Source organism: Saimiri boliviensis, chromosome 1 (assembly GCF_048565385.1).
Source record: "Saimiri boliviensis isolate mSaiBol1 chromosome 1, mSaiBol1.pri, whole genome shotgun sequence".
Taxonomy (NCBI): Eukaryota; Metazoa; Chordata; class Mammalia; order Primates; family Cebidae; genus Saimiri; species Saimiri boliviensis.
In genome coordinates, this window is record NC_133449.1 from 65,519,363 (window position 1) to 65,536,079 (window position 16,717).

The following is a 16,717-nucleotide window of genomic DNA, read 5'->3' on the forward strand; positions in this document are numbered from 1 at the left end:
GAACAGCATAGTTTTTGGAATATTGTGACTTTTAATCTGTAAGCATGGTAGCTGTGGCATGAATCTTGTATGGCAGTCATTCTTAATCTGTTTGGGGTCATGTATTACTTTGAAAGTTTGGTAAAAATATGCATTTCCCCGTAAATATATGTACATTTCCCAGTAAAATGTACATATATTCTGTTCCAAAAAGTTTTGCATGAAATTTCTGGGGGTTCATGGAATTCATTTTACCCCTAGGACCCAACTTAAGCATGGTGTTTTAGAACAATGTTTTCTTAAATTTAATGTGCATAGGAATCACCTGGGAAGCATATTAAAATACAGACTGTGATTCTACAGGTCAAGAATGAGTCTGAGTCTGCATTTTTTAACAAGGTCCCGAGTGAGGGTGGAGCTTTTGATCCCTGGAGCACACTTCGAGTTGCAAGATGATACAGGAACATGACTAGGCTTTTTTAGTGTGTAAATAAAACAAACAAATGAATGTTTTGGTTTCCTATTGATATTTTGTTAATATGATTTAAACCCTTTTTCTGACAATAAATGCAGTCTTGCTTACCAGCATTTTAAATACAATTTTATAATTCTAATTTAATAAGTTTAGGTACTTCTTTTACTCTCTGAAGAACTTTTTGCCCTTTCCTGTGCTTTTAGTGCAAATATAATTTTCCTTGAATAACATTTTAAGGGTATTTACTGTGTCTTTAGCTTAATGATACATAAAAGCAGATCATGGAATAAGGTGGGTAGGAAAAGTCAACCACCTAGAACACGGCTCTACACATAGTAAGTAGATAGTTAATATATTGTTAAACTGAAATAAAGTTTGTATTAGAAATGGGAAAAACTTAACAATCTGGGGAACTGAAGATGGAGTCTCAAAAGTAAATTGTCATTTTGAATGGAAACACAACTTACATGTTGAACCATCTGAAGGAATCAGTCTTTCCCCACCCCCAGCTTGTTGAAGTACAAGAGTCAGTCTCTTAATGATTGCTGAAGGGTGTTATAAAGAAACATGTTTCTAGTAAAATTCTCCATTTTTTATTTTATTTTGGTTAAGCTAAGAAAAGAGTCACAAGATAAGGGTTTTTTTTTTTTTGCTTAAAACTAATCATATATTAAAGTTGGACTGTATGAAACTGCTGATATTTAACCATTTCTGATAAAAAAATGTAATTCTATTGATTAAAAAAAAAAAAAAAAGAGATGAGGCCTCACTGTGTTGCTGAGGCTTGTCTCAAACTCCCGAGCTTCCAAGTGATCCTCCTGCCTTGGCTTCCCAAAGTGCTGGGATTACAGCCATCATGCCCAGGCAATTCAGTTGATTTTTAATGGAAATATGATTTAGGAAATTGGGATTGAATATCACCCTGTGGGCATATGCAGGTGTTAATGTTCTCTAAATCTCAAGATAGAACTTAAAAAAATTAGAAGTAGTTAACATTTTAGATTGAAAATGTGTTTATGGATCTAGTCTCATCAGGAATATCAATTTTGAGATATTTGAAGATAAAATGCAAGGAAGCCGTCAAGATGATATATTATTTTTGAGAAGGAGGGTGATAGCGTCTACTGAGAATAGGCTTGTTATGAGGATTAAATGAAATGTATATAATGTCTTTGTCACAGTCCTTGTACATACAGTGCTATCAGTATATAACAGTTACTGTTGTGACATTATGGCTGTGTGCTTTTTTGAGTAAAGGTGAAATATAAGTTGATATAATTTTTGGCAATCTATATTTGCACGGACTGATGAACATCATCTACTATAAACAACAAAAAAAACCCTGCTGCAATAAAGAAGTATTAAGAAATAGTTTGAAAAAGCAGGGCCTTTTTTTTTTTTTCCTTTTTTTTCTACGTTACTTCAGAGCTTCTGCATTCTTAGAATATTTCACTGACACCACATTTATGACATACCACATATTGTAGTTTGTACCTCTCTTAATTTATTTACCAACTGTTAAGGAACAGTGGTGACCATGTCATCCACACCGCTGGTCATAGAGTATGGGTCATATAAATATTTGTTGACCAAATGATTCATGTCAGATTTCTCCCTCTAGATTTTGGTGTCTCTTTATTAACAGGAGGGAATTGTGAATTTAAATACAAATGCCATGTAATAGAAAGCCTTCTGGGATGTCTTGATTATTGTACTGTAGTAGTTTTGAAGTAACAAGGTGTATTAATTTGCTAGGGGTACCACAAGAAAATGCTATAGAATAGGTGATTTAAACAATAAAAATCTGTTTTCTCACAATTCTGGTGGCTGGCTGTCCCAGATCAAGGTTCGACCAGGGTTGGTTTCTCCTAAGGGCTCTCCTTGACTTGCAGATTGCTGCTTTCTAGCCGTATCCTCATACAGCTTTTTCTTTGCTTAGTTTCTCTTTTTATAAGGTGTATCTTCTTCTTTTTATAAGAATATCAGACCTGTTGAATTAGAACCCCATTCTTATGATCTTATTTAACTTTAATTACCTCTTTAAACCACATACAGTTACGTTGAGTTTAAGGACTTCAACATAAGAATTTGCAGGGGAGACACAATTATAGTCATAACACAATTTAGTCATAGCACAGGTTGTTTGGAAAATATACAAAAAAGATTCAGTTTTAGAATGTACAAGTTTTTTTCTTTGTGGTATTAGGGCAAGTTATGTAATTTCTCTTAAGCATCCCTTTTCTCACCTATGAAGTTGTGACAATAATTGGGCCAAATTGCTTGTAAAAATTGTGATTGTGATATTTGACCCAAATTTCAAAGTATTGATTGTAAAACTTTCTATTGACAAGAAGGTAACAGAAAAATGAGGACCATTTCTTGATAAGTTAAAGGCTGCTTTTAGAGGTTTAGAGTTTAAACTTAAATAAATGCTGCCTTTAGAAGTTTAGAGGTTAAACCATAGGTTGCAGATTGGCAACCTATGGGCCAGAAACATCTTGCATACTGGTTGTTGGCCTACACAATGCTTAAAAAATTTTAAATTAGTTACCAACTTCTAAAAGTCAATTAGCGTCACATAAAAATCTAGATTTCTAATTTAGTTTTTTTCTAAGCATGATAGTAATACACTGGCCATGAGTAGCAATGCTGCTATCAAGAATATGGTTTAATGTGATGATTAAAATTTAATATCACTTATATTATCTATCCAAAAAAATGGCAAAATAAACGACAGACTGACAGGGCCACATTGATGTGGAAAAAAAATGTTGTGCTTTGTAAAAATAAATAATGGTCCTTGATATTTCATTTACCAAGTATGTCTATTAAGAGAATATGATTTAAAATAGCCAGCTCAATCACTTAGTCCCAATACCCATTGATGCCTGTAGCTCTGAATTTTAAAATTCTATTCCTAATGAAAGCTGGCCTATTAAGGACACATATGCAGGTAAATGCCCATATATATATATAATCAAATACCAAAAGGCCAATTTAGAAGTTTGAATGAAAACATTAAGGCATGCTTTAGACAGTCTGTTTTGGGTTTCTTATTTCTATTCTTTGATCTTTTAGGTCTATCTATTGGTAAAGATATATTATGACTCACATCAACTCAAAGTTTTTAAAATTTTTTTGTTGTGGTGATAGTATAAATGTCCTGTTATTTTGAAATCATTTGCCTCAATTACAAACTAACTTCTCCCACTCTTTTCAGGTTTTGTAGAATTTCTCTTTTATATTCTCATTGATTATTCAACCCCTTTTACCTTGCATTAAGTTGCTGGTAATTGAAACTGTGGAATATAATCCTTTACCCCTTTGTCCTTGTCTAGAATGCCTTATTCTACTTTTCTCTGAAGGACCCCTCATTTTTACCTCTTCTGTAATACCCTCTTATAAAAATTTTCTTTTACTTTTGAGGAAGTTTAGATTTTCAGAAAAGTTACGCATATGGTATTCACATATACTTCACTTAAATGGTCCACTTATTAAAACTTGAAACTTCCTCTCTCTCTCAAAAATTTGATTTTGAAAAAAACAGAGGTATGTGTGTGTATATGTGTCTGTGAGTGATTGTTTCCTTTCTCTCCCAAAACTGAGCCATTTGGAAGAAAGGGGCATGCATTTTTCATAATATTTGGAACTCCAAATACTGAAATCTGTGTTTCCTGACAATGACATTCTTCTACATAAGTACAATACAATGATTACATTGGGAAATTTGACATTGATAGTGACACTACCCTGTAATATACAGCCTTTATATGAATATCTCTAGTTGTTCGAATCATGTTCTTTCTGGCAGATTTTTTTTTCCTTCATTTTTTTCCTTGCACCCACATCCAGACAAATTTTACACATGAATTTTTATGTCTGTTTAGTCTCCCTTAATATTCATCTGTTTAGGTACATCTGGTCATGTCCTCATGACTAGAGTCAGGTTAATCATTTTTGGCAGGAATATTACAAAGGTAGTAATAAGTCTTTTCATTGCATCACATACAGAGACGTACATTGGTTAAAATGGTCTGGATTTCTTCACCATAGAGGTACCCAGCCCCGTTTGTAATTAGCAATACATTTAGAGTATGTGCCTATCCTATTCCCTAGCAGCTTGTCACCCACTGGATTCAGAATTCATTGACGCTTCTTTCCGGAATCATATGTTACTATGGTTGTTATAAGATACTGTGGTTTTCTATTTTTTTCATTTCTTTCACATTTATTAGTCGGCATTCTTCTATAAAAAACTTTCCTTTTCTCCCCTTATTTTTTGTAGTATCAGCGTGGGCACATAGATAATCATTTTATATACAATAAGTTATATTCCATCTTGTCTTTTGATTTTCCACTTGTTCCAAATCATACATCCAGTTTTTGAGCCCTTTTCTTTTCTTTAATTTCTTTTGTTTTCCACAAGAAACCCCAGGTTCTGTCCCAGCCCTAGCATCAACCATTTCTTCAGAGAGCTCTAATTTCTTACTAACATGGGCATTAGGTATGCTCCTTTTGTAGACAGAGCTAAGACATATACCTGCTACATTAATGTGTAGACATTAAAAAAATAAATCACGAGTTAAAGCTAATACTTCTAATTCCAATCTAATGTAATAGATTTTTTCTGTCATTCTACATTTGTATCTGTAAATATTCTGGTTTCCAGAGTATCAGTATGTTAACTCATCTGGATAATTATATCATACACAGAAAATAGTTGCAGAATTATTATGCAGCTGTCACTAAAACCAATAAAGTTATTAAGTTCAAGATTTCTTTGCAGTTCTTTTAATCCTACAGTTTATCCCACTAAGTCTGTATAGTTCAGAGTGCTATGTTCAAACATTTTTTTGGCTAGTTTTCTTTTCTTCTGTTAGATTGTTACCAAATTGATATATAATTAGGTTCATTTATTTTTGTATTATTTTTTAGGGTTCAACTATCCTTATTTATTTAAATTTTTGACTATTTAAAATATGAACATGGTTCAAGGCAAAACTATGTAAGAAGATACATTCAGTGAAATCTCATTCTCATCCTTCTCCTTTCCACACTGCTCCTACCCACCTTTTGTAAGTAATAAGTGTTGTTAGTTTTTGTGTGTATGCCCTTCATTATACCTTAAGCAACATAATTGTAATAGCATAATACATATATATTTTTGTACTTTGTTTTTTTCACTTGAAAATATATTCTGAAAATTACTCCATATCAGTTCACAGAAATCTTTGTCATTCTATTTTTACTGCTAAATAGTACTCCATTGTTTGAGTGTACCGTAGTTTATTCTGCCATTCTCTACATGAATACTAAATGATTTCCAATGTTTTTCTGTTAAAAAGTGGTGTTTTAACTGCACAGCTATTAGAATAGCTAAAATAAAAAAATACTGATATTAGCATGTACTGGCAAGGATACAGAGCAAATGGAACTCATATATTGCTGTGAAAATGTGAAATGATAAAGTCTCTTTGGAAAACAGTTTGGCAGTTTATTATAACATTGAACATACAGCTAGGATAGTCATATATATGACCTGGCAATCTCACTCCTGGGTATTGAACCAGCATATTCACTCAGAAACCTGCAGCTTAATATTTATAGCAGCTTTGTGCATATACTACCAAAACTAGAAACACCCTAAATGTCCTTCAATGGAAGAAGGTATAAATGAACTGTGATATGTCCATAACTGAAGTATCACTCTGAAATAAAAAGGAATAAACTGCAAATTCAGGAAACAGTGAGATAAATCTCAAATGGATTATGCTGAATGAAAGAAGCCAGATTCAAAAGGTTACATACTGTATGAGTATATCCATATGACAATCCTAAAAAATTCAAAAATCTAGAGATAGAAAATGGATCGGTGTTTCCCAAGAGCTCGGTGTCAGGAAACAGTTTGACTACAAAGGGGCATAGGGAATTTTCAGGAGTGCTTGAACTGTTTCTTCTTATCTTGGTTATCATTGATGATTACAGGTCTAAATGCATTTGTTAGAACTCACAGAATTATTTACAAGAAAGAGTGAATTTTACCATATACAAAACACTTTAAAACTTAAAAAAACAAACAAACAAACAAACAAAAAAAACAAAAAACAAACCTGAGAGTTGTGTTTCCATGTGGTTGGAGCTATATCCTCAGCGTATGTTTCCAGAAGCAGGATTGTTGAGTCAAGGGGTAAATGCATGTATAATTTTGCATTATATCAAATTCTCCATAGGGGTTATACTATTTTCTATACCCCACCACCCATCCCAGCAATGTATGAGTTGCCTATTTTCTTACTGCTTCTTTGAGTATTTATTTTAAGCTTTCGAATTTTTGCTAGTCTCATAGATAAGAAATATATCTCTTTGTAGTTTTAATTTTTGTTTCTATTACTGTGGGTAAAGTTGAGTATCTTATAAGTTTCAGGGCTATTTATATATCTTTTTTTTTTTTTGTAAACCACTTATGTCTTTTGCCTATTTTTTGAATGATTTTGTTTTTTCTTTTTTCCTTCATTGTTTATTAGTTCTTTATATATTAGGGATATCTGTTCTTTACCTATAATATTGTAACATTTTTAACCTACTTTTCCTCACTTTAATTTTTTTATCCTCTCAGACTTTTTATATTTAATACCAAATAGTGCTAAATTGCCTCTTTTACCTAAAGGGTTAGTTTCATAGCATATAGTAGACCCTTTTAAAATAGAGACTAGTTGAATTTTTGTTTCACCAGTGTTCAGCTTTTTTTTTTTTTTGAGATAGGGTCTTGCTCTTTCACTCAGGCTAGAGTACAGTGGCATGATCTCAACTCAGTGCAGCCTCGACCCCCCAGGCTCAGGTGATCCTCCCATCTCAGCCTCCTGAGTGGCTGGGGGTACTGGCATGTGCCACCACACCTGGCTAAGTTTTGTAGTTTTTTTTGTAGAGATGGGGTTTTGTCATGTTGCACAGGCTGGACTCGAACTCCTTGGCTCAAGCAATCCACCTGCTTCAGCCTACTAAAGTGCTGGGATTACAGGTGTGAGCCACCATGACTGGCCCCTAGTGTTCAACTTTAAGCAGAGAGTTCTTGAGGGACTATCCTGTGGCATTGGTCACAGGTTTTTTGCAGTGCCTCAGTAAGGAGAAATGGTTTTTCTTGATTTTGTTTGTTTAGTGCAAACACTTGAGTAAATAAAGTGGTAATCTGCTTAGGAATTTCTCAGAAAGAATCCCAATAATTTGTGAGAAGCCCTGTGGCATAATTTTGTACTTTTTTTTAGGGTAGGGCTCTGGCCACAGTATTCTTATATGCTCGAAGTCTTCAAATTCTTTATACATTTGCTAATTCTAGTCATTTAAAATTATAAGCCTTCCAGTTTGTTGGTCTTTCTGTGGTGTTTAGCTGCGTAAAAGCTCATGTCCAAATGAATTCTACCCTCCTTTTCTCTGAATTTTGGGAAACAACATAGTTCTGAAATGCACACTGGTGAAAAATGTTTGCCGGCTATTTCCTGGCTTATAGGCATAAAATGGGCTGTCAAAATTGATCCTCTGAATGCAAAGTCTGTGCCCTTTTGCTAATCATTTGTTGTCTGATCTCTGCAGAAAAATTACTGGTACATTTTAATGACTTGAGATCTAAGTAATGGTCAGAAATGGGGACCAAGTCCCTGCGTTTGTTTACCAATACGGAGAAAGTATTTTGTACTCAAATAATTAACGAGAAAGATACCTAAATTCCTGGCAAACCTCTGTCAAACTCTTTGGATGATCCATGTACTTTGAAAGCCTTCTTAAGAGAAAAATAAATGCCATGTGGGTGTATGAGAGAGAAAGAGTGTGTATGTCTGTGTATTTGTGTGTCTTCTGATACAGCTGTGGGAACAGTGGCACTAGAGTGTACTAATTCATTTCTGTTTTGATGTGCTGTCTTTATCAGCAGCAGAGGTAAATCTCTCACAGTATTGTCACTACTCTTCTTGAGTAGAGGGAGGCAAGCAATATTTTCTTACAGTGTATTCCCCTTTTCTAAGGATATGCCTACACAGCAGTAAAACTGGTAGAGTTATGTTTTTACTTGGAGATGATTTTTCTTTCTTGCCTTCCTTCACTAGTGAGTTTTTAAAAATAGTAGAAATACTTACAAACTCTTAATCCTTTTAGGGGAAGGATTAGAAAAATATTAAATGAATATGTCTGACAAAAGTTGAATGACATGTATTTTAAAAAATCAAATCTCCTTTTTTAAATATGTAAAGGCATTTTTCTTATGTGCTGTGAGAGGAACTTAGCCATTTACTTTTCCATTTTTAGAGACTTTTTTTTTTTGTGTGTGTGTGCCTGAACTAAGATGTATTAGAGAAGAAAAAGATATCCTAAAAGTCATATCCTGGCGTTTTGTAAAAATTTTTATAACCAGAAATGTTGATGTTTCTTTTCATTCTGATCATCTAATATTTCCATGTCTGTGCTGAATCTTTATATATTCTGTAGTAAATATTATCTGTGGGTGCTCATAAGTCTGTTTTTCAGGGGGCTGCAGATTAATCCCATTTTAAAATTTATATCTATTTTGGAACATCCTGTATCTTCAGACTCTTTTTAGTCATCTATACATATCTTTATAGAATAATGCTATTTAACAACCCTTTGATTCAAGCTGTTAATAGATACTATAAAAATGTAAGAATCATTATATTGAAACAATCAGATTAGCCACATATATTAGTATCTAGTTGATACCAAACGTGGGTGCCAGTATGATCCATTAGATAACAACTCATGAGCCCAATCTGTCAATGATCTCTAGTAGATATGTGAAAGTGTAATATAGAAGAATGTAATAGTTGCTTCCATGATGTCTACTTCTGTATATTGAGGTCCAAGCATCCTCAAATTCTTTTACTAACTCATTATTTATCTGTTATTGAAACTGTATCCTAGTTCTCTTAGTTTATATAATATTATAATATAATCTGAGGCACAGATATCTTAGTTATAGAATCTGAAATCTTACCTACTATTTGATCCTCTGGGAAAAAAAAAGAGGTTTGAACTGGCAAAAGGCACTAATGCTTTCCAAACTATGTAGGGAATTAGGCAGCTGCTGTCCTTGGTGATGAAATTATTTCATGTGAATTCTTAAGGAAAACAACTAGTTAAAAAAGCAAGATAATCTTGAATATACTATTTGTGGCTACTATTTGTATCTTCATAGATCTGTTTGAACCTCTAGAAAAATATAGACTCCAGTATCTTAAAGTCTTGAGTTCCTGACTGCCAGGCAGAGGAAATGTTTAACTATTCTAATCATGTTTCTGTATCTCAGAAAGAAAGCCCTTATGAGAGGAAATGACAACGTCCTACCACAAAGTTATCTCTTATCAGTTATAGTCGCAGTCGATAATGATTTGTCACATTTGGACATGTGTAAAATGCAAGGGCTGTGTTATTTTCTTTGGAAAGGAAAAAATTAGATGAAGCTGATAAAAAAGGAGTCACAGCTTTTGTTAGGAGGCAGAAACCATTAGAAACAGTTATTGTTAGCTTAGGAAAGTGTCCTTGGACCCCTTCCTCTGCCCTAGCTGAAACCTAAACCTGCTTGAATCATTCTTTGCAACTTGAGGGGAGGGAGGGTCAAAGAAAAGGAGAAGTATGAATATAGCTTTGACAGAGAGTTAGCATTTTAAATGGAGAACAAGATGTGGAGCTTAAAACAGACCCATTTCTGTGTCAGGAAAAACTGCATTTTCTTCTGATACTCTTCTCCACTGCTATTTATTTAGATTTTTGAAAGTTCATTTTTTATTCTTCCAAACATGTAGCATTCCTTCACATCCAATGTATGTTGCTCTTCTCCTTTTGCCTTTCTGTAGTTGTGATTCTTTTTCATTAGTGGCAGCAGAGAAAACACATCTCGCTCTAAGCAACATGAGTCAGTGCATACTTTACATACCTTTATCCTCACAGCACTCTTCGTGGTTCCTCACAGTGTTCATTCCTAGTGTTCCTCACAGAGGGGAGCATAGAGGAAAAATGATTTCTAAATATTAAGCTATTTTGGGAGTAGAGGGAAAGGTTGTGAATGGAAGCCCCATTTTACTCCCTTTTCTTTTTGTCTAGGTTTCTGTATACTGCTTTCAAATCAGGCAGTCCTGTGCGTAGGAAGACTTAACTGGATGATGGTTCCAGTGGTTAAGAAATAATTGTGACAATACTTACAAGTCAGAGCACTATAGCCAGTTTGAAGCTGCTAGAATGATGTCACAACAGCCTGAGAGAGAATGGATTTGGTTGTAAATATTTGTTGGAGATGACAAAAAAAAAAGGCCTTTGTCTCCTTTTTAAATATATCCACTTTTTTAAATAGTCTGCCCAGATAAACTAGTCTTAGCCCATTAGTAACCAAATGTCTTCATTATGGGTCCCTTTTAGCTTATTTATCACAGATTTCTAGGGACATTCTCCCTTAATTTGGATGTTCATTCTACAGGGATAGGTCTGACATGTAAAAGGGCTAAGGCGTGTCTGAGAAATGGCTACAGGCAGTTTCCTTTTGAGTGAAACTATGTTTCTGAGACGAAGTTAAACAAAATACACTACATGAAAAAGAACATACAAACAAAGTTACGACTGAATTTGCTACTCAAAATTAGGGAAGAAAACATCTTTAAACTGTTTGTAAATGTATAACAAAGAATTTTATAATAATTAATTCTAAACAAAAGAAAAATGTGTCATTTCCTATACAGATCAAAATTTTAAATGTTTTGTTATCTTTTTTCATATGCATGTGTAGTTTTTATGTAGTTTAAATACTATTGTAAATATCATGTTTGATGTTTTAAAATTTTTCTTCATTTGAGATTGTGTTTTGCTTAGCTGTGGGCTCTGGCTTTTGGCAAGATAAAAGAAATTTTCCTCATATTTTGGCAAGATAAAATAGGCTCTGGTTTTCTGTCAAGATAAAATAAATTTCCTTTAGCTCTCTACTTTTCAGTCCAAAAGAGGATACTGTAGAGATGTTTTAGTGTTGTGGTCATTTCAAATAAGAGTGCCTGAAATGATCATGTGTGGATTCTTTGTGTAATTAAGATGAAAATTAGTGCCTATTTGCATTCATACAATTTTTGTATGCTTTTTAATCCTACTCTTTTTAAACTGCATGCTGCACATCTGACCATAAATTTTTTTTTCAGTAATCTGCAATGCTCATTAATGCTTCTCAAAGTTTTTTTTTTTTTTTTTTTTTTTTTTTTTTTTTTTTTTTTTTTTTTTTAATGTAAAGCTATTCTTGGGACATGGTATAGGGTCTTAAAACATTTAACTATCAGTGTGCTTACAGAGTATATGGTGCTATCAAGGAACTTAAATATAGAGATTTAATCTTTGCTCTCATGGGTGTGAAGCAGATGAACAGAATAGTTGCTTAATATGGTTAATAAGCTTGAACCATAAATATAAAGGTGTGATGGTTTCAGGGGGAAAAGAATGTAGATGTTGTGCTGTTAAATTTTAGAATTCATTTAGAAAAATATCTTGATAAAGCAGCTATGGCCCAAAAGAAGAAATGAGGTTTACTTTATGAAATAAGAGAAAATGACCTTGTAATTAAGAATCAACCCTGCCCAATTTAGATGTGCCTGCTGCTTATATTCTGATTTTATATATGTTTGTATATATATATATATCATATATATTTATATATATGTGTATATATACATATATAAATTAGTTACCAGTGTTACAGTAAAAATTTCAGGTAGGTCTTTATTTTGATTATTTCTTTATGCTTTTTTCTGTTTCTTGTTTTATTTTGTTTTGTTCAACATTTACTTTCAATATTTCCTTTTATTCTTGTTAAATCCCTATAAATGAGCTGATTGTTTTCTTTTTCAACCGAGGAAATCAGGGCCAAAGTAAATTGTAAATTACTCTTGTCAGATCACATAGCAAATCAATTTTAGCATTGAAACTAGACTCCAGTTATTACCTGATTTTTTTCTTTTACTTCCTCTTTTGATATTTAGATTTAATTGACATACACTATTCACAGTAAAATCTGTTGGTTACCTCTTGGTTTGACTTTTCCATTATTATCTTCTTTTTTACAGAATCTCCCCTCTTTTCATTGCATATTTCTATATTTGATTGCATGCTGACAAATATTGATGAATTATTGTGCTCTTTAGAAGTTGGCTGACAGGCCATGATTCATACTGTGTGGGAAGTTTTTTTTTTGACTACTAAAACTTAGTTTTTTATGTAAACTATAATGTCTTTTAGGAAATAAAGTCATCATGAAAGGTGCTTTCTCACATTGTTCTTATTTTGTCTGTAGAGTCCCATGGCCAAAGATGTATCTCTAAAGGCAAATGCAGGGTTGATGCCACCTGTTTCTCTTCTCTGCTACCAATTTTTGTGGGTTTTGTCCCAGCATTGGTGTATATCTTCACAGTTTATTAATCCTATGGGTAAAACATAAGAACTAGGTCTTTGGAAACCTATTTTTTTGTTTGTTTTGTATTTCTCACTTAGAAGCTAGAATTGGCCTTTATAAAAAGAACGAAACACTTGAGTAGTAACAATGTAGTTGTTCTTAATAGCATTGTTTGATTTTTTTTTTTGTTATAATCTTACGTTTGCAGGTACCCGGGGCCCAAGATTTGGTGGATTTTTCTCCAGTTTATCGATGTCTACACATATACTCTGTCCTGGTGAGTTTTTATCCTGTTCTGCCTAATAAAGATGTACGTTGAGTTCAAAACTTTGCTTTCTCAATTTTTGGTAGGTTTTCGGTTTATTATTAAGAGTGAGAAATGAGAAAACTCTTGTTGTTTAAGGACTGTTCATTATAAGAAACAGTTCATTTGTTCTTGAATCTTTTATGTTTTTATGCGATATGCTATGGCTAGTGACATTTCTATCAGTCATCAATAAATCAGTAGCTTATAACTAGAAGTAGTCATACACATCCAGATTTCTGTTTTTAATTTAATAACATAGTTATTTAAATAATAGTATTCTATCTTTACATATTAAAATAATATTTGTGAAAATGTTTACTTTTTTATTTCTAATGACAATTATTCCTTTTGTCATATCAAGCATATGAAAAAGGGAACCTCTCTGTGTGGGAGCTATTATAGATGTTAATAATATTCTGAGAAATAATTCCTTTCTCCATTTTGGTAGTACACTCACATGAAGATACATAGATACATAGAAAGTGAATAAAAAATTAAGCTCTGGTATCAACCAAGACAAATTGGTGAGAGAAGCCCATTATTGAATTTTTTTTTTTTTTTACAGAAACTTTCAATGATGCTTGTATCAAGTTGTTTTTGATATGTTCAAGTATGTCTTACTGCTCAGTCTTATCTATTCTCTTTGTTAATACATATACACAAACATATCTAAGTATATATACATATATATGTATATATGTATGTGTATATATATATATGTATATATATATTTTTTGAGACAGAGTTTCACTCTTATTGCCTAGGCTGGAGTGCAGTGGGGGCGATCTCGGCTCACTGCAACCTCTGCCTCCAGTGTTCAAGAAATTCTCCTGCCTTTGCCTCCCAAGTAGCTGGGATTACAGGCATGCGCCATCATGTCTGGCTAATTTTGTATTTTTAGTAGAGTTAGGGGGTTTCTCCATGTTGGTCAGGCTGGTCTTGAACTCCTGACCTCAGGTGATCCACCCACCTCTGCCTCCCAAAGTGCTGGAATTACAGGCATGAGCCACTGCGCCCAGCCTTTTTGTTCATATATTTAACATAGTGTCACTTGCTCATTACTCCTGACATTTTGGGCTACTGACCTATGGACTTCATGGTCTGAAGTATTTTGTGGTAGTTTTATTAGTTTGATTTAAAAAATCAGGTAATTTCCTCTTCTCTCTCCCAGTTCTTCATCTTCTTCTCCTTTCTTTTTCTCTCTCCCCTCCCTTTACACTCCCTTTCTCTCTCTCTACCATTTAGTTTTTTTTTTTTTTTTAATAGGCGGTTAAAGTAGTGAATAGTAAAAATAATGTGTTATAATGTGATTTTTGTATTTACATTTGAATATAAGTAGATCTCACCAGTATAGATATCCATACTAGGATCATTCTAATAGTGGAGAGGCATTAGAATTGAATTTAATATGCACTGGCAGCAATTTTTCAGAAGACATTCTTTTTTTTCTTTGATTTTATAAAGAAGTTCTGAATATTTTATTACTAAAGTAGCATATACACATTTAGAAATTTTAAAGTTACGAAAGTAAATAAAACAGAAAGCATGAAAATAAAATCATAATTGCCTATAATTTCACACCTAGAACCACCATTATTTAGGTTTTATGTATTTACATCTAATGTTTTCAGACTTTTTAACAAAAATGAAATATATTGTCTAATATATGTACAATTAAAAAAACTTTTATTTTAGGTTTGGGGGTACATGTGAAGGTTTGTTACACAGGTAAACTCATGTCATGGGGATTTGTTGGATAGATTATTTCATCACCCAGGAATTAAGCCTGTACCCAAAAGTTATCTCTTCTGCTCCTCACCCTCCTCCTACCCTCCCCTCCCTCAAGTAGACCCCAGTGTCTACTATTTCCTTCTTTGTGTTCGTAAGTTCTCATCATTTAGCCTCCACTTATAAGGGAGAATATGAGGTATTTGTTTTTCTGTTCCTGCATTAGTTTGCTGAGGATAACAGCCTCCAGCTCCTTCCTTGTTCCTGTAAAATACGTGATCTCATTCTTTTTTATGGCTGCACATGTACCATTCTTGTTATATGAAGGTAGAGCTGAATGTAGATTGAATTGTATCAAGGCATCTAAAACAAGCAGACAATTTTTTTCAATCACAGGTATAGATAAGAAATCATATACATCTTAGATTGTGACACTCTATTATCATTTCATAAAGGCCCCCCTCTTTATTTTGTTTTGTTATTTTTTTCCCATTCATTCACTGTTTATAAGCCCAGTAGTCTCACATCTCCAAGAATACTAACACTAATAATATATGTAATATGTGGTCTTAGATGTGTCTATATCCTTGAAAAATACGTAATCATTTCTATATGTATGTACTTTTAATTTACTCAAATGCTGTTGTGGTGTGGATCTAGTTTCCGTTTCTCTGGTTATTAGTAAAAATTGTGCTGTTCCTTATAGACTAGTGGATCTTTTTAGATTTTTCTTCCATAAAGTGCTCATTTTTAACCTTAGTTCAATGTTTTATATTGGATTTCTTGTTTGTTTACCTTCTCTTCTGAAAGAGAAATTTGAGAAATTTCTCATATACTGTAGATACTGACAGTTTAGAATGTTAAAAATGTCTTTTTTAAAAATTGTCACCAGACTCTAATCTATGTCTATGTTATGTTCAGTGAAACAGAAATATTTAGTTTTCACGTAATCACATTCATCAATTTTAACCATGTAAGTTTATACTTTTGAGGTTTTTTTGGAAACTCTTTATCCTGATGTCAGAATATTCCCTTTACATTATCTTTAATATTTTACCATTTACATTTTCATCTTAATGCATCTTGGGTTCATCATTGTATATAAGGGTGCTTTAGAAAGTTCATGGAAAAAGGAAATTAGAATATAAAAATAAAACATTTAAACTTTATTTTTTAACAGAAGCTCCATCAAGTTCAAGACACCTTTGTAAGCAATTATACTAGCCATTTAGTCCATCTCCATCGACTAAATGAGGTCCTAGAAATTTAACCATGTCAAGGTAGTCTTTAGTACATTATTAACTGAAGAAAAATTGTTGCCCTTTAAAGGTTTATTTTTTTAAATTAATAAACAAAAAGAAGTTACAAGAAGCTAAATCAGGACTATAAAGTGGATGTCTAACGATTGCCCATTGAAACTCTTGCAAAATTGCCCTCATTTGATGAGGGGAATGAGCGGAAGTATTGTTGTAGTGGAGGAGGACTATATAGTGAAGCTTTCCTAGGCATAGTTCTGCTTTGGCTAAAAGCCTCATGATAAGCAGATGTGATTGTTCTTCGACTCTCCAGAAAGTCAACAAGTAAAATGCTTTCAGCATTTCAAAAATCTGTTGCCTCAACCTTTGCTCTTGACGGGTCTGCTTTTGCTTTGACTGGACTACTTTCATCTCTTGGTAGCCATTGCTTTGATTGTGCCTTGTCTTCAGGACTATACTGGGAAAGCCATGCTTCTCTTCTGCTACAGTTCTTCAAAGAAATTGTTTTAGTTTGTTGTCACACTGCTATAAAGAAGTCTACCTGAGGCTGG

The 16,717-nt window shown here is 33.2% G+C and overlaps 1 protein-coding gene across 2 annotated transcripts in view; it reads left to right on the top strand.

Moving 5' to 3' along the window:
• Positions 1-16,717, top strand: part of EXOC6B (exocyst complex component 6B) — a 676,956-nt gene that overhangs the window by 272,014 nt on the left and 388,225 nt on the right. For both annotated transcript variants that reach the window (XM_003922614.4, XM_010333467.3), the window contains one exon: positions 13,084-13,152. In XM_003922614.4, coding sequence (XP_003922663.1) covers positions 13,084-13,152 — 69 coding nt within the window. The remainder of the gene's footprint in view (positions 1-13,083; positions 13,153-16,717) is intronic.